Source organism: Seriola dumerili, unplaced genomic scaffold (genome assembly GCF_002260705.1).
Source record: "Seriola dumerili isolate Sdu_G_001 unplaced genomic scaffold, Sdu_1.0 BDQW01001299.1, whole genome shotgun sequence".
Classification (NCBI taxonomy): domain Eukaryota; kingdom Metazoa; phylum Chordata; class Actinopteri; order Carangiformes; family Carangidae; genus Seriola; species Seriola dumerili.
Genome location: NW_019175554.1, coordinates 2,113,192 through 2,140,830, shown reverse-complemented (window position 1 = coordinate 2,140,830; position 27,639 = coordinate 2,113,192). Strand labels below are relative to the sequence as shown.

At 43.1% G+C, this 27,639-nt stretch overlaps 1 protein-coding gene across 5 annotated transcripts in view; it reads left to right on the top strand.

The window, feature by feature from the left end:
• The first annotated feature begins 9,785 nt into the window (after nucleotides 1–9,785).
• Nucleotides 9,786–27,639, top strand: part of cbfa2t3 (CBFA2/RUNX1 translocation partner 3) — a 41,004-nt gene continuing 23,150 nt past the window's right edge. For 3 of the 5 annotated variants that reach the window (XM_022767931.1, XM_022767929.1, XM_022767928.1), the window contains exon 1: nucleotides 9,786–10,691. In XM_022767931.1, coding sequence (XP_022623652.1) covers nucleotides 10,487–10,691 — 205 coding nt within the window. In that variant the 5' untranslated portion in view covers nucleotides 9,786–10,486. Of the gene's footprint in view, nucleotides 10,692–12,462; nucleotides 12,490–19,045; nucleotides 19,374–27,639 lie in introns of those variants that run through there. The other 2 variants (XM_022767933.1, XM_022767932.1) reach the window with 2 other exon arrangements.

The window sequence follows — 27,639 nt, the reverse complement described above, 5'->3', positions numbered from 1 at the left end:
TGCACGGCTGAAAGTTTCTTTCCCAAAACATCTGGCCGGAAAATTGAATTGGGTGGCTGGAGAGGCTCCTCAAATGCCGCCAAGTCAGTCCTAGCCTGACACCTGTTATCAGCAGGGTCCTCAGTAATGGCGGTGCTAATACTCCGAAGGGTGCTACAGAAGCTGTTTCCGTCTCAGAGGAAAAATTACAACCAAACGAAAACGATGCTGGTGGAGCTGCTCTCCTGCGAAGGCTGGACTTCATTTGTGCTCTATAGCTGGTGGTTTGCCAAAAAAAAAATCTGCAATACGTTTTTCCTCCATTGCGATTTTAGCCTTCGATTAGCAATCAGTGCTACAGTAACCGGATGTAAATTTACGAACCCGTGACCCGCCCTCCACTGCCTCTGATTGGCTAATGATCGTTGCCTTCGCTGGTTGGATTGGTTACGTGAAGGTCTGAGGAGTGAGAATGGTTAGAGACAAGGTCACAGATCTTTCTGAGGCAGAGTAGAACCAACGTTCCTCCACGAACGAGCTAGACATGTCAACACTATAAGATCATTATGCCCTAGTTCCCGCGGCCATGACTACTTGCTGTAAAGTATTATCCAAAATTGGTGTTGTCACAAATTTAAAACTATTACTTACTGTTGACAATACTGAGAAAATTCAAGAGTCTCGGTTAGATTCAGATGTATAATCTAAACCATAAACTCTATGCTGCACTTCATTGCATTCTTTGCATTGTGTCTGCTTCACATTAGTCTTTTGTGGTTTCTCACTTTTTGCAAATCTTTCTTGAGATCAGATGAGATTATCTCTATAACCTCAATGCAGAGCTGTACACCACAGCCAAAAATGTCATGTAGAATACCCCCTTTGGATATTACAGGAAATGTTTATGTTTTAAGTTTTGGATCTTCTACAACCCAAAAATGTATTTTCATTTCATTGTCTAACTATTTGAACATCTGCCTGTCTTTTGATGGTTGGTCCGTCCATCTGTCTGCTGATTAGTTCACATCTGTCTGTCTATCCAGCTGCCAGCTTTTTGGAGCCAATGTGTGTGGGACATGAGCAACATTATCAGCTTGTTGTATAGCAAGCAGTGGAGAGAGAATGATGAGAATGATGAAAAGGATGAAGAGAGTGAGACAGAGAGTAAATACAAAGAATTAGACGACACCTGAACAGCATGTTTACCCGACTTAATCAAAGAAAACAAACTGCAAAAGTTCCAGCACGTACGCAAACACACACACACACACACACACACAGTCATAAAATAGTCCAGCACATACCCCCACTGTAATGTGTTGTTCTTAAACTTTGGTTTTTGTATAGAACAAACAAGATTTAACATGTGTAGCACCCGACCCCTGAAGCTAAACAGGTTTTACTGTCTAGAGGGTGAAACAACATTGAACTGTGAAAATTAATATTCGATTGTTGGCTGTCTGCCTTATGAGTTTGTGCAAGGGCCTGGGCCACTGCACTGATGAATGCACTGTATGACAGATAGGAGTTACACAACATCATTCAATAGATGTTTGAATGGTTTAAAGGTGGAGTGCGTATCATGAAGGAGTCCTAACCGCAGTGGCCCGTGTTTGAGTCCGACCCATGGCCTCTTGCTGCATGTCATCTGCTCTCTCTCTCTCTGTGACTTTCCTGTCTCTCTCTCACTATCACCATCGGAATAAAGGTGAAAAATGCCCTAAAAAATAACCTGAAAACACTTGGGTTGCGTTGTGTTGTGCGTATTTGCAGCATGTTTGCGTACTTGGTTGTGTTGTGAGTATTTGCAGTGCATGTGTCAAATTCTCATCTAACTCTCGGCAACAAAGCGAATAAGCGTATTTTCAAAAATGTCATCAATGTTGTTGGAGACACATCTGCTGGACTGAGAAAAAAAAATAAAACAGCAAATAATAAGTCATTTTTGCTGGTGAGTAATTAATAAAGTAATGTAATCATGGATTTTTGTATTCATTTTTATTAAATCATTTGTTATTGATGACGTTTTCCAGGTATTTTTACTTGCCCAACACCACAGATGAGTTTCAGAGAAGTAAGTAAAAAACACTGAGGTTGTATGTGAGTGTCTGAACATACAGTATATCAGTGTTTTATCGTATTAAGCAAACCACATGGTTCCCAAGAAGAATAAACAAAGCATAGAAAGTATTTGCAAATATCATTTGACCCAGGTCTGTTTACAGATCAGTGAACCTTAATTGATGCTGTCAGCCATTGCTCACTTCCAGGCTATCCTTTTCAATGCTGAGACAATAACAACATTATGAAGCTCAATAGCTCATATTCCTATGTGGCAATAATATCTAGATCCCTCCCTCTCAGTGCAAATCAATGATGTGAGATGGCCTTTGGCTTCATTTTTCATCTTTAATATTGATTGCTGTTCTACTTTGGAGTGCACTGTCAGTCCAATTACAGAGAATTTAATTGATTTTTCTTCACAAGCTGGGTTAGATTGGATTGGTTTATGCAAAGCAGATCAAACAGAAGTACTCCCTGGACTCCCTTCTATGTGTAAAATACAGCTCTAATGAGCAGGAGCACCCTGACACTTTCTGTGTCTCAGCCTATTCTCTCTCTGTTTCTTTCTCTCAGCACAAAGTGACACACATGTGAACGTATACACACACACACGCGCGCACACACACACACACGCACACAAAATAGTTCAATAAAACCGCAGCAGCTGTAATTATTATAAGAAGCCATTTTGATGATTCCAACAATGTTACACTAATAATCATCTTCAGTATACTGAAGTAATTGCTAAGAATTACTGTGTTCAATAGAGTGGATGGCTCCAAAACATCCACTGTTGTATTTTCCCCAGAGAGAGTTGAAACTTGGGCAAAGAGTTGATAATTCATACAATTATATGTGATGAATAAAGCAGGTGTCTCTTCATTTGAAAATTCCACAATGACCTTTACAGGAAGCCTCCTCTCATGAAATATACATGACCCTGAACACAATATGTCAGACAGCTAGACAAGGCTAATTAGCTGCAGGTAAATTCTGAAGGCCTTGCTCTCTCTTTTGCTTTCTTTCTCTCTTTCTCTCTCTCTCTCTCTCTCTCTCTCTCTCACACACACACACACACACCTTGGTTAAAGGCACTATATCACAGGTTGCACAGTTTGTAATTATTTTGGTTGCTGGCTAGTCTCAGTTTTCTACTGAAGTTCCACCTAAATAAGAAATTGAGTCTCTTATTCAGCTATGAAGCTTATTAGACCAGTGGAGTGTCATACTGGAGTTTCAATTGCTCGGATGTGTCAGTTGAACTAAGAAAAGTCTGGTTTATAGAGTTTATAATGAGTGGTGATAAAATAAGATTTCAATCATTAAAATTAAATGAAATTAAATGAAAAAATGTAATTTTTATGTCATACAAATAAACAATATAGTGTGGTAATGAGGTGGAGTTTGTTACCGTTGGACCGTCTCACTGGCAGCTTCCCCCTGACTCTAGTCTTTATATTAAGCTAAGCTAACCCGCTGGTGTCTGTAGTTTAACAGAAAGGTAAGGGAGTGGTATCAATTGTCTCATCTAACGATCAGCAGAAATGTTTTTTGTAAATATAAGCATTTTTTCCAAAGACGCTGTTAAATCTTGAGTGAGATGGGAGAGTTTTAGCAACCTTGTACCCCTGAAAATAGCTGATGGAAACTATCACCAATGCTCCTGCTACTACTACTACTAATACTAATATTAGCGATACGTAGTCACAGTGACTATACTGCTGCTGTCATATACACTCTGACAGCACTGTACACCTCACTTCATTTCCCATTTAATTATTATTTGCTGGAGGGCAGTGGGCTAATGTTTAATGTATGAATCTTTAGGCATATGTTAGCGTGTCTGTTTGTTTGGTTGCCATAGAGCAGTGGAAATGTGTTGTGTTGTAGCAGTCTATCGCTTGTCTCCTCACTTAAATCTCTACTTTCACATTCCTGGAGGCTAGTATTGGAGCTAACACCCCTCCTCTTTGCACCTTTGCACAGGCTGTAAGTGTGTGTGTGTGTGTGTGTGTGTGTGTGTGTGTGTGTGTGTGTGTATGTGTGTGTGTGGGTGGCAGGGAGGGAGGGAGTGAGACGGAGATGGTGCTGTCTTCTATGTCTCTGGGTGCCCCCTCGCTGAGCTGTCATCACTCCATGGCACCGGGTACACAGCACAGCTGCAGGGGAACCACTCTGCAGGGAACCTTCGTTTCCATCTGTCTCCAATTCACAGTGGCACCTATTTAGAGCAGCTGAGCGGCTGTGCATGCCACGAGCCACAAGAGAGGGGAGAGGCTGAGTTTAGGGGGGGTCAAGAGAGGTGGGCATCAACAGATCAGATGTTTGAGTTTAGGGCAGTAAGATTATGGGGTGATATTTGACAGAGGCATAATGAGCCTGTCTTATATTACTTTATCGTATTAATACATCAGCTTCAATGTAACATATTGCATTTTTCATTTCATTTCTGATGTAATCAGTTTGTCATCGACTGTCAGATTTCTTTTTCTACAGGGGCGGGAAGGAAAAAAATACAACCCAAACACAATATGTTTATACTTTTCTGCAGTCAAGGAGCCAGTAGAGTCTGAAAAACATCCAAAAACATATAGACAGTATCAGTTAGAAACACAAGTCCTGTCTTGTCAGATGATCTGCCAGTGCATCAGTGCATACACTTCATAGACAGACATTTTCTGACTTTCCAAAAAAAAAAGAAAAAAAAAAAAAAGCATTTCAAAAACATACCACAAGTAATCCTATCAATCCATATCAATTTAATATCATTGTGCACTGTGTGTGTGTGTGTGCACGGATGTTTATGTGTGTCCATTTGTGCATGTGTGCATACACTGTATTCCTGAACTTGCGTCTGTGTGTATGCAAGTATGAGAGCGGGCTTAATTTAGCAGGTGTGCTTTGACAGTTCTTGAATGAGTGCCAAGTCTGCTGTACGAAGGGTAAGAAAGAGGAGGTGCTCAATGTGCATCTGTGTGGAGCTCGACTGTGACAGATGGGGACGGTTTAACTTATAGAGTTCTGTTAAGATCTGGAGGTTTTTCTGAAGCTGTCTGTGCCAAACAGGTGCACAGTCTAAAAACACCACAGAGAGAGAAGGTGAACAAGTCTCCACTGACTTATTTGTCTGGTAGTGGTGTTTCCACTGATAGGGGGAGTTTTCCAGTGCATATTGTGTTTTGTTTTGTTTTGTTTTCTTCTTTATGTGGGTCCAAATTCGTTGCAGTAATTGCTTTCTGAAGAGACACTACCCTTGAGTGTTCTCATTCATCCCTGTGTTACTGTGGGCAAATGGAAACAAATACAACCTATTGTCACATCAATATTCTTTGGTGAAGTCTTGCATGAATTGTTGAAGCTCACAAGGACGCTAGTTAAGAAAAGCTTTAGTATCAAACGCTCTTAAACTTCAATGTCTGATTTATCAGTGAAACTGTCAGTTCTGTTTTGCACCACCCAAACAAAAACAGAAACAGCATCATTTCTTCATATAGTCCTATTCAAGTGAACAACAAAAGAATTCCATATGTTTCTGAGATCATTCAAATGATCAAGAGATGACTTTATCAACTGGATTTGGTTCATTAAAACAGTTGTTTCTGCTGTTATAAAAAAAGTGAGTCATCACAGTAATAGGAGGCCCTGTTAGTTTCAAGGTTACTCAGGCCATTTCATAATTTCTACAGTTAACGTTTCTACAGCCTGCAAATGTGTACAGTCAAAGAAAATATGCAAGCAATCCCTTCAACTCCTTTAGAAGCAAAAGAATTAGATGTTGTACAACTCTGGAGTATGCGTTGGCTTTAAGGACGGCTGTGGCTGAGTTGAAAAGTTCAGCCAGTTAGTGGTGGCCAGGTGTCTCACAGGCAGGCAAGACGCTTCACCATATGGCTGCTTCTCACCACCAGACGCCAGCCGTCCCAACCACTGACTTTCACATACTTTACTTTTGCTGCACAAGGTGGAAAGTTGCTTCTGCTCTAGACCCTGACCAGCGTGGTGAAAGAATTCTTTATGTGTTTACAAGTCATAAAGGAGAGAAACTTGCTCCATCACTGTAAGGCAGTTGTACTGGTGGGACAATAAGACAATTAATAACCTGGTTAGTAAACAAGAGAGACAGATTTTATGCATTTCCTCTGGATCTCTGATATACCAACAAAGTTGCAGATTATTTTGCTTCTCTCCTGCATGCTGATTGGAGTTTTAAAGATGTAATGAAGTCCTGGTGTGTCCTCCTGCTGGGTTTGTATTTGGCGAGGGGTGCCTGTGTGTCGCTGATAGAGGGATCTCTCTGACACGGCTGCTCTGGCCCGCTGCATCTGGGAGCCAGTAGCGGCAGCCGCTGGGGGGAGATAAGGCAAGGCTAGCCGCTCGCCTGTAACGCACATTTTGCCCCCCTGTGCCCTGCTCTCCTCTCCTCCCCTGCTCCTCCCCCCACCCATCCTCCCTCCCCGTCATCCCCCTGACCTTATCTCAGGGGAGAAGGCACCACTGGGTCGCTACTGTGATAGCACCTGCCAGAACCAGAGCTGGCCTCTGGTGATTATGGAGGAATCATTATCTCTCTCTCCCCAAAAACTCATTTTATACCTGCCAACATCTGAGGGGAGGGGGGCAAAAGGAGCAAAGGCTTCTATAACAGGTAACACAGAGAAAATTGTGTGTGTGTGTGTGTGTGTCTGTGTGTGTGTGTGTGTTCGCATGTGTATCAAGAGAGCAGGCTGTGGTATGTAGGCAAAAATACCTGCACCAAATCATCTTGCCTTTTTGCCATGTAGGCTTTGAATGTGATGTAAATGTGATAAGATAATGATTCTACATGATAATGGTTGATCATCTGTTTTCAGCATGTTACTGCTTTATGATTATGTACATATAACCTCCCATATGGTCATAAGGGTGATGCTGTATCGCCATAAACTATATTCCCATGTAAATTTAAGGAGGGTTATTGAACTCTTATGAGATCCTCTGCTTGGTGACATGTTGGATAAAAGAGAGAGAACTTTTAATTTGTAATTTTTATTTTCTATATACTGTAGCTTAGCATGCATTTCCGTCTCTTCATTTACAAATCTGTTGCTTTTACTCCATTCTCTGCTCGCTTTAATGAATTTGGCTACACCTCTTTGCCGATTCTGTCGACATTTTTTTTCCTCTTCCCACAATTATCTAATCAGTTTAAAACTGTATAGAGACAAGTCCTCATTGGCTTGCCTCATCCAATCAAGTGATGTTACAACTTTCTGTCTTTTATGCAAGAGTCACTGTGCCTGTGATGAATATCCCCTCTCCACCTGATACGTTCTCACAGGAGTTCATTTCCTGCTAAGGTTTTCATTTTCATTTTACTGGTTACTGTAGTTACGAGGCTCTTCCACTTAACTCTAGTACATGCCTAAATCTGGGAATGCAAATCCTAAATGAAATGTAATCTGTACTGTGATAACATTTGAATGTTTTATGCATGAACACTTGTAAATGTGGGAAATCCCAATTGTTTAGCTGCAAAAAAAAAAAACACCTAACTAGATTTCATGTACTTTATACACTGCGGGTTTATAGAGAAATCTCTCTCTCTCTCTCTCTCTCTCTCTCTCCTGCTCTCTCTCTCTCGCTCTCTCCCGCTCTCTCTCTCCCCGTCCCCCACACCCAGAGACAGAGAAAGCAACATGAGTTTCTCTCACTTCCTCTCTGCTGATGACCATCTGTGTGTTGGTTTCAGCCAGGCACTTGGCACATCTGTGTACTCACATCCCCTCTCACTTCTCTCATCAGCACACTTCTTGCGCCAACAAAAATATGTGGTGTGGTTGTGTGTGCGTGTGTGTGTGTGTGTGTGTGTGTGTGTGTGTGTGTGTGTGTGTAGCAGTGAGGAGTATTGCTATCACATATACACAGGCCATTCGGTCTGGTTTAGGGGTTAATGAGTCCTGGGGGGGGTCAGAAGTCAAGGAGGTGATGGTGACAATGTTGCTCACATCAGAGCCACTTTCAGCTGTCCCAACTTTGTAAAGTTTATTTTAGCATCTTTGATTCCAAATGTGTGACAGCAATGTTTCAGCATATGTTTTTTTTTTTTTTTTTCACCGTGAACAGGCGTGGCCCTGCATGCTCTATTTATAGGTGATTGCTTACTTTAACCCACATGATGATGTGTGTGTGTGGTGAGGGGTTGAAGGAAAATCTAAGTGTCTTTTTCTTTGTGGCATCTATGAAAAGATACCTCATAGATAAGGTTGCTGTACATTTTATATCTTAAAAAAAATTTAAACAGGTTACAACACACAGGTTTTTAAAATAATAATTAAGTGACTGATGTATGTGTCCAAGTTTCAAAGAAACTGGCCCCTAATTCTTATCTACCTCATCAAAAGTACTTTCAAGGGAAAATCCTTTGTTTATGTGGTAGAGGAATTAGACGTAAACATGGAGGTGGTGAGAGGAGCTGCCCACATCAACCCACCACACAATTCTGTGGAACAAAACAAAATACTGCTGTAAGTTTCTGGTGAAAAGGTCACTGGAAATCATATTTGAATGTAAACATTTTTTTTTTTTTTAATTTTTTCAATTCTCAGGTCTCTCTTGAAAAAGAGGATTTAATCTCAATGAGACTACCTGACTAAATAAAGAAAAAATTAATTCATTTAACAAAATTAATTGCAGGAACGAGATTTGTTTTAATGTGACTATGTTTTTACAGTGTTTTCACTGCACAGCCCAGGGAGAACTCTTTTAGCTTGTTGCTTTGAATTTCCTTCTTGCATACAGTCTGAAAGGTTGACTCTCATGGCTCTCATTGTTCACACCATATAAAACACCAAGTTGCTGTTTCCAGTAGACAAGCTCTCAAAAAGCTATCTGTCCAACACCAAAATGGCTGAGATATATGTATCTTTCTCTGTAGATGGAGGATCGAACCATGGCCAAAAGGGCAGTGAATACTGGACTTAGATTTGTCAGGTGACCATAGGTACCAATGGAAACAATGCAAAGAAGATCCACAACCATCCTCCAGCCATGATGGAATTACTGTCATCAACTTTTGCATAGAATTAACCTGTCATTTATTATCCTCATTCATTATTGTACTCATCATCATTTAACCACGACAATGCCCATGTCTGGGGTCATCGTGTACACAAAAAAATGCCAAAGGAAGGAAAGAGAAAATAAAACAGAGAGATGCATGCTAGCGAAAAAGGAGCTGATTAAAGAATACAGGACAACATGGGAGAAAAAGCATCAGGTTAGAGTAATCAGTTTGATAATAGAAAAGAGAACTTGTCTACACAAACTCTAAGAATGATCAGATAGATGCACGAAAGGGATGAGTTATTGGATATGGAACAAAAGACAGTGTTCAAGGTGTACAGAAGCAAAGGATCTTGGGAAGGAGGGAAGGGGGGGGGGGTCTCAGGATGAAGGCTGCAAGCAGGGAAGGAGTGGCTGCTGGCCGCAGACACAGCTGGTTCCTGACAGAGGAGGCCCAGGTCCTGCTGCCTGCTGCTATCACCACAGCCAAAGCTGCTGCCTTGCCTCCCCAGGGGCTGCAGCCATGCAACATGCTGAAACACACACAAACGGCAACATACAAACACACACTTCTCTTTTGAGCTGCAGTGGCAGGCAGGGCAGGAGGAGGGTTCAGAAGAGAGCACAGCCCCTCAGCCAGAGCCACAAGGCAAGCTGACCTGCCGCTGACACACACTCACTCACACACACACACACACACATACACACACACACACACACACACATGCCCTGGGTTGCCTCATACACACGCTGGAAAGGAGTTAAGAGAGATCGAGAGAGGAACGAAAAGAAGAGAGAAACGGAGATATACAAGCAACGTGCCAAGTTCACTGCAAACCAGACTTGTGACTGAAGACGAGGACTGTGGGTATTAATCTAAAACTATCATGCATTTCCGTAACACAAAGCTACATGCAGATGTGAAACAAAGACAAAATACCGGCGGAATCCAGGAATAATACAAGAAGTATCAAAGTTTTCGATGAGGACATGAAAGGAAAAAGTGGAAGCAAACTCTGGCTGTTTCTGACTTGTCGCTGTTTGGAGCTTTAACTGCAGCTCAGTCCCTGTCCTTGCGTGGCAGTTCAGCGGGACGTATAATGATCTACTGGGGTCTCAAAGGCAAAGTGCATGAGAAGTATGAGGATAAACATGGAAGGCCTCAAGCACACTTTATGACAGAGAACATTTAGCAGGAAAACTTCCTAGATATTTGGAGCTAGTAGCGATTTTTGGAGTTAACTGCCTGCCAACTGTTTCTGCTACCACACTTGGATTTACAGGCTGTCAGTGTGCACCAGAGTGCTCCACGGTAACACCGTGTGTCACTTAAACTCCAAGCCCCCCTCCCCTCAAGAAGAAAGTGTTGAGATCTCAGCAGTGGTGACTCGAAGGTACGAACATGTCTGCTGAGGTCCATTTGGAGCGTCTGAAGAAGGCCGACCTGAGAGGTGGGACTTCTTCTGCTTCAGCGTTTGCTCCACGTGTGCCCACGGTCACACTGATCAACCACCGAGAGCTGAAGGATAAACACGTTGCCCACAGACCCCAGCCTGGGAGCATTGATCGCAACCTGGCAACCAGCAGCCACTACAGATGTAGCGAAGGTAGGAGCTTGTCATCCCAAAGGACCTGTTTTATGAAATCTTTCGGCAGAGCGTTACCGTGATGAGTGATGGAGGGTCCCGCAGCTGTCAGGTCTGCTCATTAAGTTGGAGTGATTGACGGATAATCAGTTTGTGTTGACTTAGCGCCGCATGCTATGGGGGCAATGTGAGGTTTCTTCATCTTGCTAGCAGACCTGTTATTTGATGACGGAAGCGAGGGGTTTCAAGGTTAGAATGACATCAAACATTACCATCTAAATAATGTTTCCTCTCCAGAATTATTACATGCAACGGTTATCTATAGGCTTGTTTCCCAGGGGCACTGATTGAATATTTTTGCCTTGTGTATTAAACAGGCTCACTTTAGAGACCAAACTGAATCATTATGTCAGGATTAAATTGGCCACCAAGTACAATTTTTCTCAACAGCATCCCCTTATTATCATGTGTTATGGTTCTCATATAAGCTGTCAAGCACAAATAAACTTGTCATTGTTGTTAACAAGCCCAGTGGAGCACATTTATCCTGTGGCACTGTAAGGGAAAGGGAAAGAGGTTTTTAGAGCATTGGGTGGGTGGGGAGAGGAGGGGAGGGGAGGGGAAGGGGGTTCTTCCTCTGGGCTTCCCCAAACAGCTGCGGGGAACAGAACTATAAGTTCTGCAATTTCACTGTTCAGCCTCAGCAGCTTCATAATACACATGGAGGTCATGAGGGTGCATCGCAGTGAATGACAGAGGGAAAACTTTAAAAGGAGCATTTTGCAGACAGATGAGGGATACTTGAAAGACATCCAGGAAAAAAAAGGGAAGAGAAGAAAAAATGTAATTGATTCTTAAAGCACTGAAAACACTGAAGTATTGCCTTTAGCTAAAAATGAAAACCTTCACTTAAATCAGCAAAGTGTTTGAGGAGAGAGAGATGCATTAAGAATCAGACATTAAAGGCCTAATTTTATAGACTCTAAATATGTAGAAACTGTAAGCCAGAGCGAGGACTAATACCCAACGTAGTGAATTACCTGCAGCGACTACCGTCTCTTGGCAGTAATGAGCTTTGTGAACGTCGCAGTGATAAGGCCTCTATAATTAGGCTTAGTCATAAGCATCCCCCCTGTAATTCTGTGATAAAAACCCAGTAGAACTCTGGTGTCGGTGCTCCAACCCATTCGTCTCGCACACACACACACACACACACACACACACACACACACACACACACACACACACACACACATGCATATGCTGAGGAAATCAAAATGTGTCAGTGTGAAATGTAAACACTGCTCTTTGTTTCAAGTAGTTCACCTGATGTGGCTGTATATGTGTATGTGTATGTGTGTGTGTGTGTGTGTGTGTGTGTGTGTGAGGGGGTGGGGGGTGGATATAGTCCACCAATATGTTCAGACTGTATGGAGAAGCAATAGTTATGTGTGTGTTCGTGCGTGTGCGTGTGTGTGTGTGTGTGTGTGTGTGAGGTGTTGTGAGCTGCAGCATAGGCTTCCTGTGAGGGAGCAGATGTCGCAGAGCTCAGGCACAGCTGCGACGGGCGATAACCACGGTGGCAAGAATATGTCGGCACGCTGGCTCTTCTCCCTGGGTCTTATCAGCCGCACACAGAATACACACACACACACACATGCACGCGCGCACGCACACTCATACACTCTACAGTAAGGAACTGCCACCCAGCACTAGCACACCCTCACAGCAGGCCCAGATAGAGGGAGGAAGGCAATGAGAGAGATGGAGAGAGGAAGAAAAGGAGCAAGGACTAAATCAAGGGACTTTGATGGAAAAGGTGCAGTGAATCCTTAACAAAGCCTTGGCTCATGTCTGCTGTATCATAGACTTCATAATTTTGTGCCAATCCTAATCCTCTATAGCTATGAATAGGCTATTCTTTACGGCTTTCTCTCACAAAAAGAGGCATATCACCAGTAATAACTTTTATAGAACTACATAAGGACATAACTTTGTCACTTTACCTATCTTGATGATATTTTGTCAGATTGTAGTATCTCACAAAGTATCACCAAGATAGGTAAATTCTAAAATCTGATGTATTTTGGGATTTTGGGGTTGAAATAGCCAACACATTTACTGTAGTTTAGTTTTTCCCCTCCTTATACAAAAATGTTTTGTCTGGACTTTTACCATGTCACCACATCTCAGCAGTTTTCATGAACAATGTCATCGCCGTCAGAATGAGAGTAGAGAACTTAGACACATTTTGTAACCTTACTGCATATATGAAAATGTGATGTCCACTTTTTCACTTTGCTTTCACATGGCTTTCATCACTGCATCTCTGGCGCAGATACAAGCAAGTTAATGTGACACAGAGATCATCAACGATGTGAGAAAAGATGGATGATGATGATGATGATGATGATGATGATGCAAGAAGAGAGTTTTTCTCTTCTCTTCTTTCTCTGAATAAATAGTAAATGGAAAAAAAGTGAGGGGCATGTGTGGGAGGAGAGGCAAGGTGCTGATGAGACACACACTTATGTGTGAGGGAGAGGGGGAGAGAGGCAGAGATAGAGAGAGAGAGAAAGAGAGAGAGCAGTTATCCTCTCTATTTCCTCAGCACCAGCTTTGCGGTTTCTATGAGGAACAGATGTTCACAACTTGATACAGTGCCTCATCCCCCTCTACTCACTATCTCCAATGCCAGCACCACCAACTGTCTGCAAACACACAAACACACTCTGTCTCTCTCTCTCACACACACACACACACACACACACACACACACACACACACACACACACACACACATGCGCGCATCTTTTGGGAAACACAGTCATACAGAGCAGTGACTTTCTCATGTGAATGTATGGGGACGTATTCACCTGTGTACTGCCGACTTTTTACGTGCCGTTTCCCTCTGTGCTCAAGCTGCATATCCTGTTCTTGAGTCATTACTTGATGTAATCAGGTGCCTCACTTCCTCCTTTGTCACTTTGCACTTCTGTTGGTCAGCTGTGACACTGTGCTCAGTGCTCTTACTCAGTCTGGCAGTCTGGCTAAAGAAAACACAGATAGTTGAACTTACTGTAACGGCATGTATGGATATAGAAGTTAAAGTCCACACATTCGCACATGAGTCATCCTAAAACCCTCCTGCAAATGAATATAACCAGTCTTATCAAAGTGTCTCATTCTTCATTATCTACACTCACCAAGTACCTCATTAAGACCATCACACTAACACTGGGTAGGGGCTCAATTTGCTCTCTAAACAGCTTCAGTTTTTTCATGGCATGGATTTCACAAGATGTTGGAAACATGCCTCCGAGATTCTGCTCCATGTTAACATGATTACATCACATCATTTATCATAATTGAGAGCTTCTACCACATCCCAAAGGCATTCTACTGGATTCAGATCTAGAGGCCACTGAAGTTCATCAAACTCACTTCATGTTCATGAAACCAGGTTGAGGCGACTTTTGCATTATCAGGCTGGAAGTAGCCATTAGAAGATGGCCACGTTCAAACGATGATTGATTGGTATTAAGGGGCCCAAAGTGTGCCAAGAAAACATCCCCCACACAATTACACCACCAACACCAGCCTGGACTGTTGCCACAAGGCAGGTTGGATCCATGGATTCATGCTGTTGATGCAAAATTCAGACCCAACCATTTGTTTTGCTTGGCTCAGAGGTTAAAACCCTTATGCATATGAAAGATTAAAGACAAGTGAACTGTGATTTAGGTAGTGCAATGTGTCTTACTTTAGTATTTGTAAAAAAAAAAAAAAAAAAAAAACCCAAATAAACTAAATTTAAAAAAAACAGAATAGCACTTGGAATGGAATAAAAGATTGGAACAGCTATTGTGTTTTGCTTTTGTTAGAGCTATTCTGTGGCTGAAACAACCCTAGAAGTCAAGTATTTCAAAGGACATTATTCTTTCCGAAGAGCATGGATTGAATTTTGAATTCCCATCATGTCTGGATGATTCAAACAACTGACACTTTGCTGCTCGATTGCAAACAAAATGTCAGGGGGTCTATGGGTGCAATTTGTAAAAGCAGCATTCCAGCATACGTGCTTGAGTGGGTGGGTCAATGATCCGTTACACCACGCTGTATTACAGAAAGTCTCTCTCTCTCTCTCTCTCTCTCTCTCTCTGTCTCTCTCTCTCTCGCTGTCTCATCCTCTTTCGTAACACTATGGAGCAGCTTGAGGACATAACACACATTAAAGATGTTAACATACAAAGTGAGACAACAACATCCTCTTAAGCACACTATCAGAGAAAACAGTGTTTAAATTACAAAACTCATATTCAGGGAGGATGCATGTGACTCAAATGGAAATTTCCCAATCAGTTCTATCAGTGCTTCAATCAGCATAACACAACTCACTTACTTTTTTTTCTCAGTTTTGATCAAGTGATATATTCTGTTTCCCCTTTTATGACTATATTGGTGTCTTTAATGGCAACACCATGAGTATTGTCTGTTGAATGTGCATGAGAGAGGAGAGGATAGGAGAAGAGAGAAGAGCGCAGGAACACAATGGGTCTAGCGTTCCTTTCAGTCGGCTCAGGACCTTATCTCCTTTCAACACACTAGCCTGTGACTGCCACTATAGGAAAGGATTTACAATGTGTGTGTGTGTGTGTGTGTGTGTGCGTGTGTGTGTGTTGAGGAAATGCTGCAAACTTCTGTTTCTCTCTTGCCTTTACCCTGACATGCACACACACACACACACACATGCACACACAGACACACACACACACTCACACAGAAATAGTCATTTCCATAGCAGCACAATGAACAAACCTAGTTCTTGTACCTCAGAGAGTGCTCAACCATCCAGGAGATGCTGTCAACATAATAGAGTCCAGAGCAGGGGGTGGTGGGGTGTGTGTGTTTGTGAGCTGACAGAGGAGATAGAAGGGAGAGAGAAAGAGGAGACAAAGCGGTTTTCGTCATTAATGCCATCAAAGGGGTTTCCAGTCGCAAGTATTATGGAGAGTTCATCGAGGCATCGAGAGTTCCCACCTTGTGTGTGTTTCATTGTGCAGTTTATCGGGCCGGCCACATGGAGTGTCGGAGCTAACCCAGTGACCGCCCAACAAAAGGCCAAATTAAGAGGAGTGAGAGGCTGTCGTACAGGGAGGCTGACAGGTTGACTGACGCCATTCCCGGGCTGAATAGCATCCTGTCAATCTTGGAGCTGTCACCTTGACAGGAATCCTTTCTTTGGATGCAACCCCCATTGCCAACCTTTCTGTCACTCAAGGCCACACAGACACGCACCTCTTCCCTTTTCAGTATTCTGCACAGGAAACAAATAAGCCACCTACAGTAACATACTTAGGAAACACACACACGCACACGCGCACACACACACGCACGCATGCACACACACACACACACACACACATCTCATGCTGCATGTGTACAGAGCCACCTAAAGCCATACCTCTGAAAGAGAGAAAGAGAAATATAGAGAATGAGTTTCAGTAACACTCCATCCATCTCCTTGACAACCGTACTTCCACCATGGTACACTACACACTCTGCCTGTGACAGACCCAGCTCGTAATGGCCAATGCATCTGTTTATGTGTGTAAAGTCAGTGCTTTTCACTGTGTGTATGTGTCTCTGTGTATGACCACGGTGACAGCAGCACCTTTTACAGTGAAGCGGCATATTGTGGTTTGAACAAGAACACTGGCACTGGACCTCAGGTCACCCTGAGTCAGGGTTAGTCAGTCCTTCTGCAGGAAACTGTTACATTCCAATCAAAGAGCACTGGGGTTTCCCCCTCCACGCTTGCTCACATTATTTAATCAGTGCTGGAGCGTTTTTCAAAAGTCCTCCCGGCTCCATTTGAAGGCAGCATTTGTGTTCGAGGCTGGCAAGGCTGGTGAGACTGGAGTCGGGGCAGAGCAGCTGTCTGTGTGTACTTTACAAGCTGGTTCTGTTTGTTCTGTAGACACAGGAGGGGTCAGGAGGGTGTCAGCTTTGTCTTCTGTCCCCCTCCATGGTTATGTGTGTTGTGTGTATGGTGTGCTGGTGTTGTGTGTGTGTGTGTGTGTGTGTGAGTCCGCCAGAGGGAGAGAGAGGGCAGGTGGGGCAGAGGGACTAACAGTCCGGTGTGGACAGGTGGAGCATTCTCACTATAAACAAACCAGATGTACCTGCCTTTATCTGGGTCCCTCTCTGTATTTCTGCCTATCACATATTTGTCTGTTTATTTAGTAGTAATGCACATTAACAAACATCCCTGTAAATGCAACAAAGTCAGCCAGAGGTCTATTTTTCATAGCAGAGCAGAAATGATCAGTGGATTAATTCAATTCATTGACTGACACACAATTAACTGTTTGGGTCTTTGATGAAGAAAAATGTTGCAGCCTTTCAAAAGAGAGAATGTCCTGCTTTTCTCTGTTTGTTAATTAAATACCTTTAGGTTTCGGATGGTTGTTCAGGCAAACTAAACAATTTGAAGACATCACCTTGCCTATTTCCTGACTAGACAATTAATCAGCTACTCCAAAAACAATAATTGACAGATGAATCAGTGAATAAAATAATTGTTATTTGCAACCTAATCTGCAAGTACTTGGACAGATGTTACATAGACACCTTAAAACGAATACATAGCTGAACAGTGAATTAAATATGTGTTTAAACATGGAGCAATAATAAAATATATTAATGTTAAAGATAACATGTACTATACACAATAGGACCACACTATGCTACATTATGAGGTGCTCATTACAACCAGAAGCAGAAGCATATAATACATGCAGGTCAATAAAAAAGAACATGCAGCCAACTATCTATCACACAAAGAAAACATTATACATTTTACAAGCTATGCAGCTTTTACTTGTGTGTGTTCATGTTTAGACAGGGACACTGTTTGGCATTCATTGTAATTCCTGTATTGTTTTCAAGTGTTGAATAAAGTAAATAAAGTCTGGAGTCTAATAGACTCAATTCTGCTTTTCTAGTCCTCTGTTGTCCTGATATGAGGAAACAGCGCCCCCCACGGGCAGACAGCGGGACGGTAAAACTGTTGTATTTCACTCAATTCACTGCTTTTTGATTTGATTGGTTTGCTCTCTGTAATTATTGGGCAGAATCAAATTCAAATTTCATATTTTATTTTTTACAAGTCACCGGCCTATATTTATACAATTTATATTATTTACGTCTTCTTCTTTGCATTTTATGGTAAAAATAGATATTTTTAGGTAAGTGTAACCCATAAGTTCTAAAGGCATTCATTCGGGTACCGTTCTATATATTTAGCTTCCAATGGCTTAATCTTAATAATTTTGCACGAATGTGGGTTTTGTGCTGCTCAATTTTGATTTCCTTTAATTCAGGAAGGATTCCTGTACAATAGCTGCCATCTCTTGCCTCTGATGGTACCCGAGAGAGAGAGACAGAGCGAGAGAGAGAGAGAGAGAGAGAGAGAGAGAGAGAGAGAGAGAGAGAGAGAGAGGTTAGGAGCTCCAGATGGTGTTTAAACGCAGACAGAAGGCTACAGCGAGGACAGAGAGAGAGAGGAGGAGGAGGAGAGAGCCGCGGTTACTGCGTACAGTGGGCCCGCCAGCTCCACTCATCAGTGAAGACAAAACAAGTCTGAAAACCCCAAATTGTGAGTCCACGGGGGAAAAAAACTTAAAAACATGCTCTGCCGATTGTGATTTTCTTTGGGAGAAGTGAATATTTTATAACATCATTTGAAGACAGCTCGGCGGAGGATCGGCGCGTCGGAGGAGGACAAGGACCATATACAGAGAAACGTGCTTGTAGAGTAGCCTGTCCACAGGCTGTAAAGAAACAGTGTTTTTTGGGTTTTTTTTTTTTTTTGGTTTTGTTTTTTTCTTTAAAGGAGACGGATTTATCTCGTCGGATGTGTCAGGACTTGTTCCTGACACACGGACTGTGGCTAAACTGTGAACTAAAGAAGAGGGTTTTAAAGTTCACACAGGGGGAATAAAAGACGCACCCTGCAGACAAGAGGAGCCGCATCTTTATCATTTGCGTTTTTAGCCTACATGGGAGACGGGAGGATTTGTGCACTTATAGTAACAAAATATAAACCGGTTAACAGTTTTTCCCTCTTCAAAACGAACAGAAAGGACGTTTTTTTGCAGCTGAAACTGCGTCTATTTTCTTTTATTTCTTCTGTCTCGCATGGTTAAAATGAGCAAGAGAGCGGATTTACTTGACCGGAACAAGTTGTGATTTTTTTTTCACATCACCGTCAACGACAGAAGCTGTTTGCTTTAAAAACAAACAAACAAACAAACAAACTGCAAAACCAAAGACATCAATGTGCTTAAGGATCCAAGAGCCCTGGCTTTGATTTGATTTCTTTCTCTGACGATATAACTGAGAAGAGAAATACCTCATAATTTATTAAACCTGGAAAGTCAAGATCCCTTTTGAACTTCCAAAGGAAAGTAAAACAATTTCTTTTGTGACTGTGGCTTCTGCCTCTCCTTCCTTTCGATATTTCAAAAAAACAAAAAGGGGAATAACACCTGAATAGTTTTCCCATACTATTTAGCAAAGGCTTTATCCCTCCTTTTCCCAAATAATGAGGATTGAGACGATATAAAACCTGTTTGAGAAACTATTTGGTGTGGATTATCACCGCTACAATTACCTCAGCTTGACCTCGACCTTCACAAAGTAAGTACAACCTGCAAACTGGCCTGTATTGAAGCAAATCAATTACATTTACTATTGGTGTGAAATGTTTTTAAATGCACTGAGGGCTTGCATCAAGCCTCTGTATATAGTCCTTTCTCAGAACATTTGTGACAGTGGAAGTAGTGTTTCATATTTAAGGGCTTAGACTGCTGGTATATCCCAAGTTGAAACTCAGATTCTGGCCAACACCATGTTTGCAGCTCTGTAATTCTGTCCACTTTCATTTCACCCTTTTACATATTAAGTTGTCTTCAGAGGGTTTAGGATATTAAATATAGAGGACACAATGTGTTTCTGCAAGTGAAATACCACATTTCTTACCATTTAATTGGTGCTTATAAAAGATGTAGAAATGGAGACACATGGACTGCACTTGATACTGTATTATTATGATTGTGATTATTGTTGTTGTTGTCTTTATTGTTGTTATCATTATTATTAGCACTTATGTCTTTTTTTTTAACTTTTTCTGTTACTTTACTGTCATGATGGAGATGTGGTGAGAGAGCTGAGTTGGAGAGAAAGGAGGAGAGAGCGAGAGAGAGAGAGAGAGAGAGAGAGAGAGACTTAAGGGGTATAAGGTGTTTGCCCCAACAGTCTGTGCTGCACATCAAAGTGATGATGAGACAAAGTGATGACACAAAATATCTGGTCTCTATGAACTTGGTGTCCACCTGCACTGGATGGAGGTGATGGGTGTGAAGGGATAAATTTAGACATTTACCCTGAACTGAACCCCACGGTGCCTCAGAACAGCCTCTCCACCTTTCCCATGATACAGCAGCGCAGACACCAGTGTCCTCTCCTGCGTAACAAAGACATAAGAAACTTAACGACCAATTCCTTCTGGGGAGTCTAGGGTGTTTGTTTTGCCTATAGTCTGTGAGGAAATAAAAGAAAAAGAAAAAAAAAAGGTAGAGAAAGTGTTTAACAGAAATTCTATGGAAACCAAAAGGAAATAAACACAACTCAAAAGTGAGTTTGAAAAAAAAAGGCTGAAATCATGATTTACGATTTTTAACAATCCTTGTGACTGTGGTGACACTCCCTGAGAAGAAACAAGTCCAGCCAAAGGTTTCAACCCCCCACTTGAACAGCCTCAGCAGCGCACTCTTCCGCCTCTGAGTGCAACAGTAAAACACTCAGGCCATTTTCTCTGCAGGACACGGCCCTGTATAATTGGCCCTGGTAAATATCATCTGAATAATTGAACAGCTGATAATAGTCTCGAACAATGGATGGGGGGGGGGGGGGGGGGGGGGGGGGGGGGTTGCAGAGGTGAAACCGCAGTGCAGACACCCTGCCTCACCGCACATTATATCTTCATCACCACCAAGCGAGCATCCCTTCCTCTCTCCTTCCAAACGCTGGCCGCCCCATCGCCCAGCTCGGCCCGGGCCAAGCCGCCTGCTAAGGCAGATGTCCCCACTTCATCATTAAGTAGCCCTCTTAAAAGCCAGGGCCATTCATTATGACCCCAGCCTGCTGAGTGTTTATTCACTTCCCATCTACCACAGGTGCATTGGTGGGATATCTTTTGGATAGAACATACCACAGGATGTTAAAAGACAGCGAGATAACCTGTTCTTAAAACAGCATCAAGCAAATCCACGGGCCGGCAGGCAGTCAGAGTTTGTTTTCCTGTTTCATTATTCTGAGTCATCGCTGCTATTTGAGGCACATCATTACCATCAAGGTTTCAAAGGCACAGTGTTTTTTCTACTCTTGCATGTGACGGTGTTAACGAGCTGCGTTATCAGTGTGTTATGTTTCAGGCGTTTGACAGAAGAAATGCAGGAGATAGTGAAAGTCATTACCATTCTTCATCATCTCAGTCTAACAGTGTCTGTGTCATCTGGTGCGGGTGAAAGGGCTCTGTCTATGCTGTGACTTGATCTGGGCACAGCTCATGTGTTTACTGTATGTGTGCGTGGGCTTGTTGAGTGTGCTTCGTGTGTGTGTGTGTGTGTGTGTGTGTGGTAATTATTGTGAACTAAATGCGGGCAGTGCAGGTGAAACTGGCTGTCTCCTAATTAATGAGTGGAGCAGATGGCCTCGGGTGGGCGGGAGCTGCGAGCACAGTGAGCCGGTCAGGTGGTCAGCACAACACAGACACCTGGGCCATCACAAACGAGACAAGCCAAGTGGCCGAGACAAGCCAAAGACATCAGGCCTGTGTGTGTCTCTGTGCATGTATAGCCTTCCTGTAAGTCAACAAACAGCTAGAGCATACTGCGTAAATGTGATATCTGATATCACGTGATCTTTTGAAAAGGAGCTGGCGACACCTCATCATATATTGTACATGTATTAGCTGTGAACTGGTGAACCAAAGAGATCGAAGAGGTAAAACTATATAGGAAAGAAAAAAAAGGTAGTTTCAACAAATTTTGTGAAGAAGAAAAAGGTTTTTTTCTTCTTCCTCTTTCTATCCAGTCAGTCGTCTTTGTGGTGTCATACACAGTGTGTGTTTTTCTGTGTGTGTTGCCTATTTATTTGTGAGTGACCTCCTCACTGACCTGTGGTTCTAAATAAAAGACATTAACGATTAACACTGTGTTCTTAAAGAAAAACTGAATCAAAACCAGGTAAAAAAAAAAAGAAAGGTCTCTACACTTCATATTTCAGTTCCAAGTATCAACAACAAAAGTGTTGTTTATTTACTCCAAATTATTTCTTTGTGACACAGGTTGTCACTCAAGAACACGGCTCTATTCTTCTCAGATTAGATGTTTGTATGTGTTCACACAGCCTTGCTTCCAGAGTGAGAACAATAGGCTCCAATAGATGAGGACTGTTTCAAAATAACAGGGTGGAAAGCGCACCCTCTGTTTCATTTGTTTTGCAGTAAAGAAACAGCTATAGTAGTACAAAAACTGGGGAAGCCGCAATTTTTAGTAACAGAAGTATTGGAACTGTTGCCACCCTGTGTCTATGTGTTCAAGCTAAAATCAAAAAATGGAAGACCACTAAACCGGAGTGAAGTGTCTGGAGTCTGTGTTCAGGATGACAAATTAACGGCAGCTTTGATGCTCACAGCGGAGACACAGTGCATCTATTGTTCAGTTAAAGTGAGTTTAATGAGATCAGTGTGTGAATATGTGTGTTTTTGTTAAAATATGGGAGCGAGTGATGAAGTGACTTTCCCGGCGCTGAATCTCTATGGTTTCACTGCTGTTTATCCTAATACATAGTGGGAAAGACCAGTGTGGTTCTGGCCGCCTCCTGCTCCGTCCTGTGTGTGTGTGTGTTAGTGTGTGTGTGTGTGTGTGTGTGTGTGTGTGTGTGTGTGTGTGTGTGTGTGTGTGTGTGTGTGTGTGTGTGTGTGTGTGTGTGTGTGTGTGTGTGTGTATTTGTGTGTATGTGTGTGTGTTTGTCTGCTCTGCCCTGGTCTGTTCCACATGTGTTTGACATTACTGTGACAAGACTGCCCAGCCTCTCTGGGGAGCTGCAGAATGTCAGAGAGTAGAGCAGAGAAGCGAACAGCTTCCCAACATCTGATGGAATGAGAAACACACTCGCTGGATGGCTGGCCTGCCGACGCCACAGCGTGGGAGCAGAGCAGAGGGTGGAGGCCAAGTAAAACCCCAAATGTGTGTGTGTGTGTGAAATATCACTCTTTCTCTCTTTTCTTCCCTACATGTACACATATCCACACAGACTCTCAGCATACATACAGCATACACACACACAGACACACACACACACACACACACACACACACCATTTCTTCAATGTTAGTCATAACACTGTTTTGCATCCAGAATTATCAGGTGTCTTTTCTTCAGATTTCCATGCGTGCGGCGCAGATGAAATCCTCCAATTACCTTATCTGTGACATTCAAGGGTGAAAACTCGCCATTTATCGTCGAGCATTTCTGGAAATTATTTGTTGAATTGACTGTTCATTTTACTAAAATTACTACAACATATACAACATTGACAAATTGCACCCTCAATTATGCATTTCAAAAGGGAGGCACATTTCCAGTGCACAGAAATGCTCAATCATGAATGCAATTGCAAACAAATGTCACAACATCGATGAATTCACATGTACAGTATAGCTGAATTGCTGACAGCTACAGCCAAGGAAAAAAAAAAAAAAGCCCCTTCCTCCTCCTCCCTTCCTTGTCTTGTGCCTATTTCACCTCCTGCTCTCCTTCCGTACTTGCCCACTGACCTCTGACCTTCTTTTGACCCTCTTCTCCTCCATGGCCCATTCTCCCTGCGGAACCTTCTCACCTCCCACCCCCCTCTTCTTTGTGGTAGGAAGTGTGTTCAGATCAGAGTCAGACACGGGAAACAGCTGGGCTAATCTACAGTAGCACTGAGCTCTATTTTAATCAAGCCAAATGGACAGAGCAACAGAGAAAATGGGAAGTTCATATCGCCACTGCTACCTGTTATAATGAATCCCTCCCTTTCCTCCTGCCCCACGCCGAGGCCTTTATCACAGGCAGGGAGTAAACAAGCACAAAGGAACACAGACTGAAGTTATTAAGGCCCCCACTCCAAAGCAGTCCTCTCTGGACATCTAGGGAAGTTCTGCAAACGGAGGAGCATGCAGGCTGAGATTGGGAAGGAAGGCGCGTCGCTCGTATTCACCCTCTCCCTCTCTCTCTCTCTCTTCATGTACAGTATTTGTGAAATTAAAAAAAGCCGTTATCTCCTGGAAACAGATCCTGTGCCACACAGATGGTTCCGTCTCTCTTCAAATGGGAGGCTGAGCCACTGAGTGCGGCTGTGTTACCAGTTAGTTGTACAGACCTTAATCTTGGCTCCAGCCTTCCTTCCTCTGCTTCTCTGTCTCTGCACACGCACACGCGCACACACACACACACACACACACACACGCACACACACACAGACAAATTCTACCCCTTCAGATAAAAGCACTGCCCGTGTAAAGTACTAATTTCACTAGGAAATGGACATTTTAGCTTCTTAGAGGTGTTTGAAGTGCGTAGAGAGGAAGGTCAGAGATTTTCTTGATATGTCAAAGAGCAGTGGTCACTTTGAGGAACGAGTTGTCGCCTGGCATTTAAAGTCACCAGGAGCCTCAGCAGGGTGTTTGATGGTTTCCACTCAGTCTTTCAAGTACAACCTCAAAGAGAGATCATCCCATTAGTGATATGCCCTGCCCTCTCAGTTATCATTTAAGGAGCGGTCATTACACACCTCTGTAGGCTTTCAGATAAACAGGAGTGTTGTGATTATGTTGGAGACCATATATTTTTGTAAATAGCCTACATTGTACAGGATCATCTTTTGATATAAATCACAGGTTTGTAAACAGTCTAAGAAGGTCTAACCGTGGTTGAATTACAGAAATGTAATTGATGTATTATTTAGTGGCAAAGTTCATATCTTGGGTAAACTTAGTCTTCGTAATGAGTAACCATCAACGTTAAGTGTGGTTGTTTGTTCTTAAATGATATTAAATACTCTAATATACTCAGATGTGATTTCTTATATTTCACTTTAAGATCACACGATTCCCAAATGAATGATTGCTTTATTGTGGCACTGCTTACCGTCCACTGACTTTGACCATGCATGACTTGACAGCGGGTCGTCTTAATTTGCCAATTAGCTCACATAATCAGCATGTTATTGGCACCGCAGTCACTCCCTTTCTTCTCCTGCTCGCTCTGTTTTTGTGGCGGCGTCCCGTAGTCGGCTTGCGTCCCAGAGGAGTAGCTGGTATTTATTTCGGCAGCTTCCAGCATGAGCTGGCTGTAGGCTAAATGGAGAAACTGTCAAAGCTTCTCTCTAACCTGTCACATGAACCCCCCCCTCCCCCCACACACACACTTTCCCAGTGGTTTGTGTGTGCACATGTCAGTGTGTGTATGTGTGAAACCTATGGGGTCCTGCAGGATAATACAGAACACCCTACCAATGCCTGGCTAATGTCAGAAGCTATTGTTACTGTGCCTGCAGGCCAAATGAAGAGGTATGAGAGTGCTGGCAGGCTGGGGAGCAGTTCAGGCTACAGACAGTTTTGTCAGCGCTGACAGCTCCATAGTGACAGAGCAGACATTTAACACTGAATGAAATGAAATACATGACATCAAGTAGAAGAATGACTAATCTGCTGTTTGTTTTCCTATCTTAGCTGTAAATGACAGCTCAGTGTCAGGTTTTTAATGGTGCACAAAGCATAAGAGAAATAAGCAGCCACAATTCAGACGTTCTGTTTAACGCACAGGCACATGCAAAGATTTGGGGGTTTATGAGAAGGAAACACAGAGATGCTGCAGTTGCCGTGGTGGGTGTGCATGTGTATGTGTGTGTGTGTTGCCAGGGTCAAATCTAAGTCTTTTGTGCTCCATAAATCAGCAGGCAGCAGCAGTGACGTAAGAACAAACAGAGCTGCTCTCTGCTGCAGCTGGCTGCAAAGAGGGAGAAACGGGAGAGAGGAATACAGAGAGGGAAAGAGAGAGCAGGACAGCAGCTGTCAGGCCTCCATCGCACACCTGTCACACAGGAAGTGAGCGCTGGCCACTGTTTCCTGGATACACCTCCTCAAACACTGCTCCTGGAAGAAATTGAAGGGCGGACATCTGCTGTGAGGGTGAGACAGACAGACAGAGAGACTGATACACTCAAGGATCAATAGATATAGACATTTGCTAAGGGTGAGTAAATAAATGCCAAATAACACGAGGAGGAAACTAGCACAGAATTTCTCAAGCCTGTGTCGCCTTTTTCATGTTCCCTGCCTTGGGGTCCTGTTTGCATGGGTGTGCGTCCAGACTGCACAGTTAAGAGGATGTTTGTGTTATCGCAGAGCTCTATGACAGACAGGTCACTCTGTGGAGACTCCAGCCCAACTCTCCCACAAATACAATAAGCCCACATGCCCCAAACTTAACAGTGGGACATTCCCACGCTTGCTCCTCTCAGCAACCCCTCCAAACCACCGCGCCCGCCCGCCCGCCCCCCCGCCCCGCCCTCCTGTGACCAATATGAACTAATCCAGATGTAGCGTAGCTGCTAACAGATGTGCACATAACTCTCTTTACATGGCCCCCACTCCTTTCTCCTATGTTCCTCCATGTCGCTGCTCTCCCCAGCCTCACTCATCACTCACTCCACAGTCTCAGCCTTCATGGCTAACCGATCAGAACAGGAAGTGATATCACTCGGTGTTACAGCGCTGCTGATGAAGCACTTGGACCTATTGTCTCGTGTTCTTACTTCTCCTCCCAGCCTCGAGAGCCGTTCTGTTGTGGCTGCTGTTGGTAGAAAACCTCCTCTTTGTTTGTCAGGCTTGTCAGGCTGGGTCCTCAGGAGGCCCCCCTTGCCCTATTCCCAGGCTGCCCTTCATGCTGCCTGTATGCAATTAACAGAGTAATTAAAAGCCTGATGAGCTAATTGGTGCTGGGTGAGGCTGCAGGTGTTTGGATCAGGGAGCTTATTTATGTAAGTGCAGTCATTGCGAACATCCTCGGTGGGGCAGGGCAGATTTAAAATGTTTCTTTTTGTGAATACGTTTATGACTTATTGATGGTTATTGATTATTGATTAAAGCAGTCAGTGCTACACAGTTGAGACAATCACGGGGAGGATTCGCACGTGTCCCAGTGTGATTTCTTGATGAGATTTACTCATTGTGTTCTGCTACGTGACCAGATGTTTTCGTGGGATCTGTCATGCTCCAGTCAGATCTCAGCAGAACTCTAAAACTAAACCGGATTTGGTTATGTTCGAATGTAATTGATTAAGAGATTCATCTTCCTCTCTCTCTTGCCGTGACAATCATCTGCAGCCACGCATGCCATGTGTTGCAAGTAGATATGCAATGCTCAGTGGGAAGAGGGAAACAGACCGACTGTAGCCAGTGTGTTACATTACCTGGTGAGCTAACTGCTGGTATTAGATGAAATAAAACAAAATTACATCAGGTTGGGCTTGGATCTCAAATTTGGCAACACCAATCAGGTTTATTGAGCAAGTCAGGTCTTAAGACATGGGGAAAGTTGTAGGCTTTTGCAGAACTCTGTTCTCAACTCATGCCAGTGTATCAGCAGTGGATGTTAAGATGAATTATGTCATGTCTGATGGAGCCCACAAAACAGAGCTCATCTGAAAGAGGAAAGATAAAAGAAAGTCTGATCTGATGTTGGATCGTGGCAGCCTGAGGCTGAGCTCTCAGCTGGCAAAATTAGGCACACAGCTGACAGGACGAGGAAAAGAAGATGTAGATGAGTGGGAACAAAGGAGACTTATCATGCAG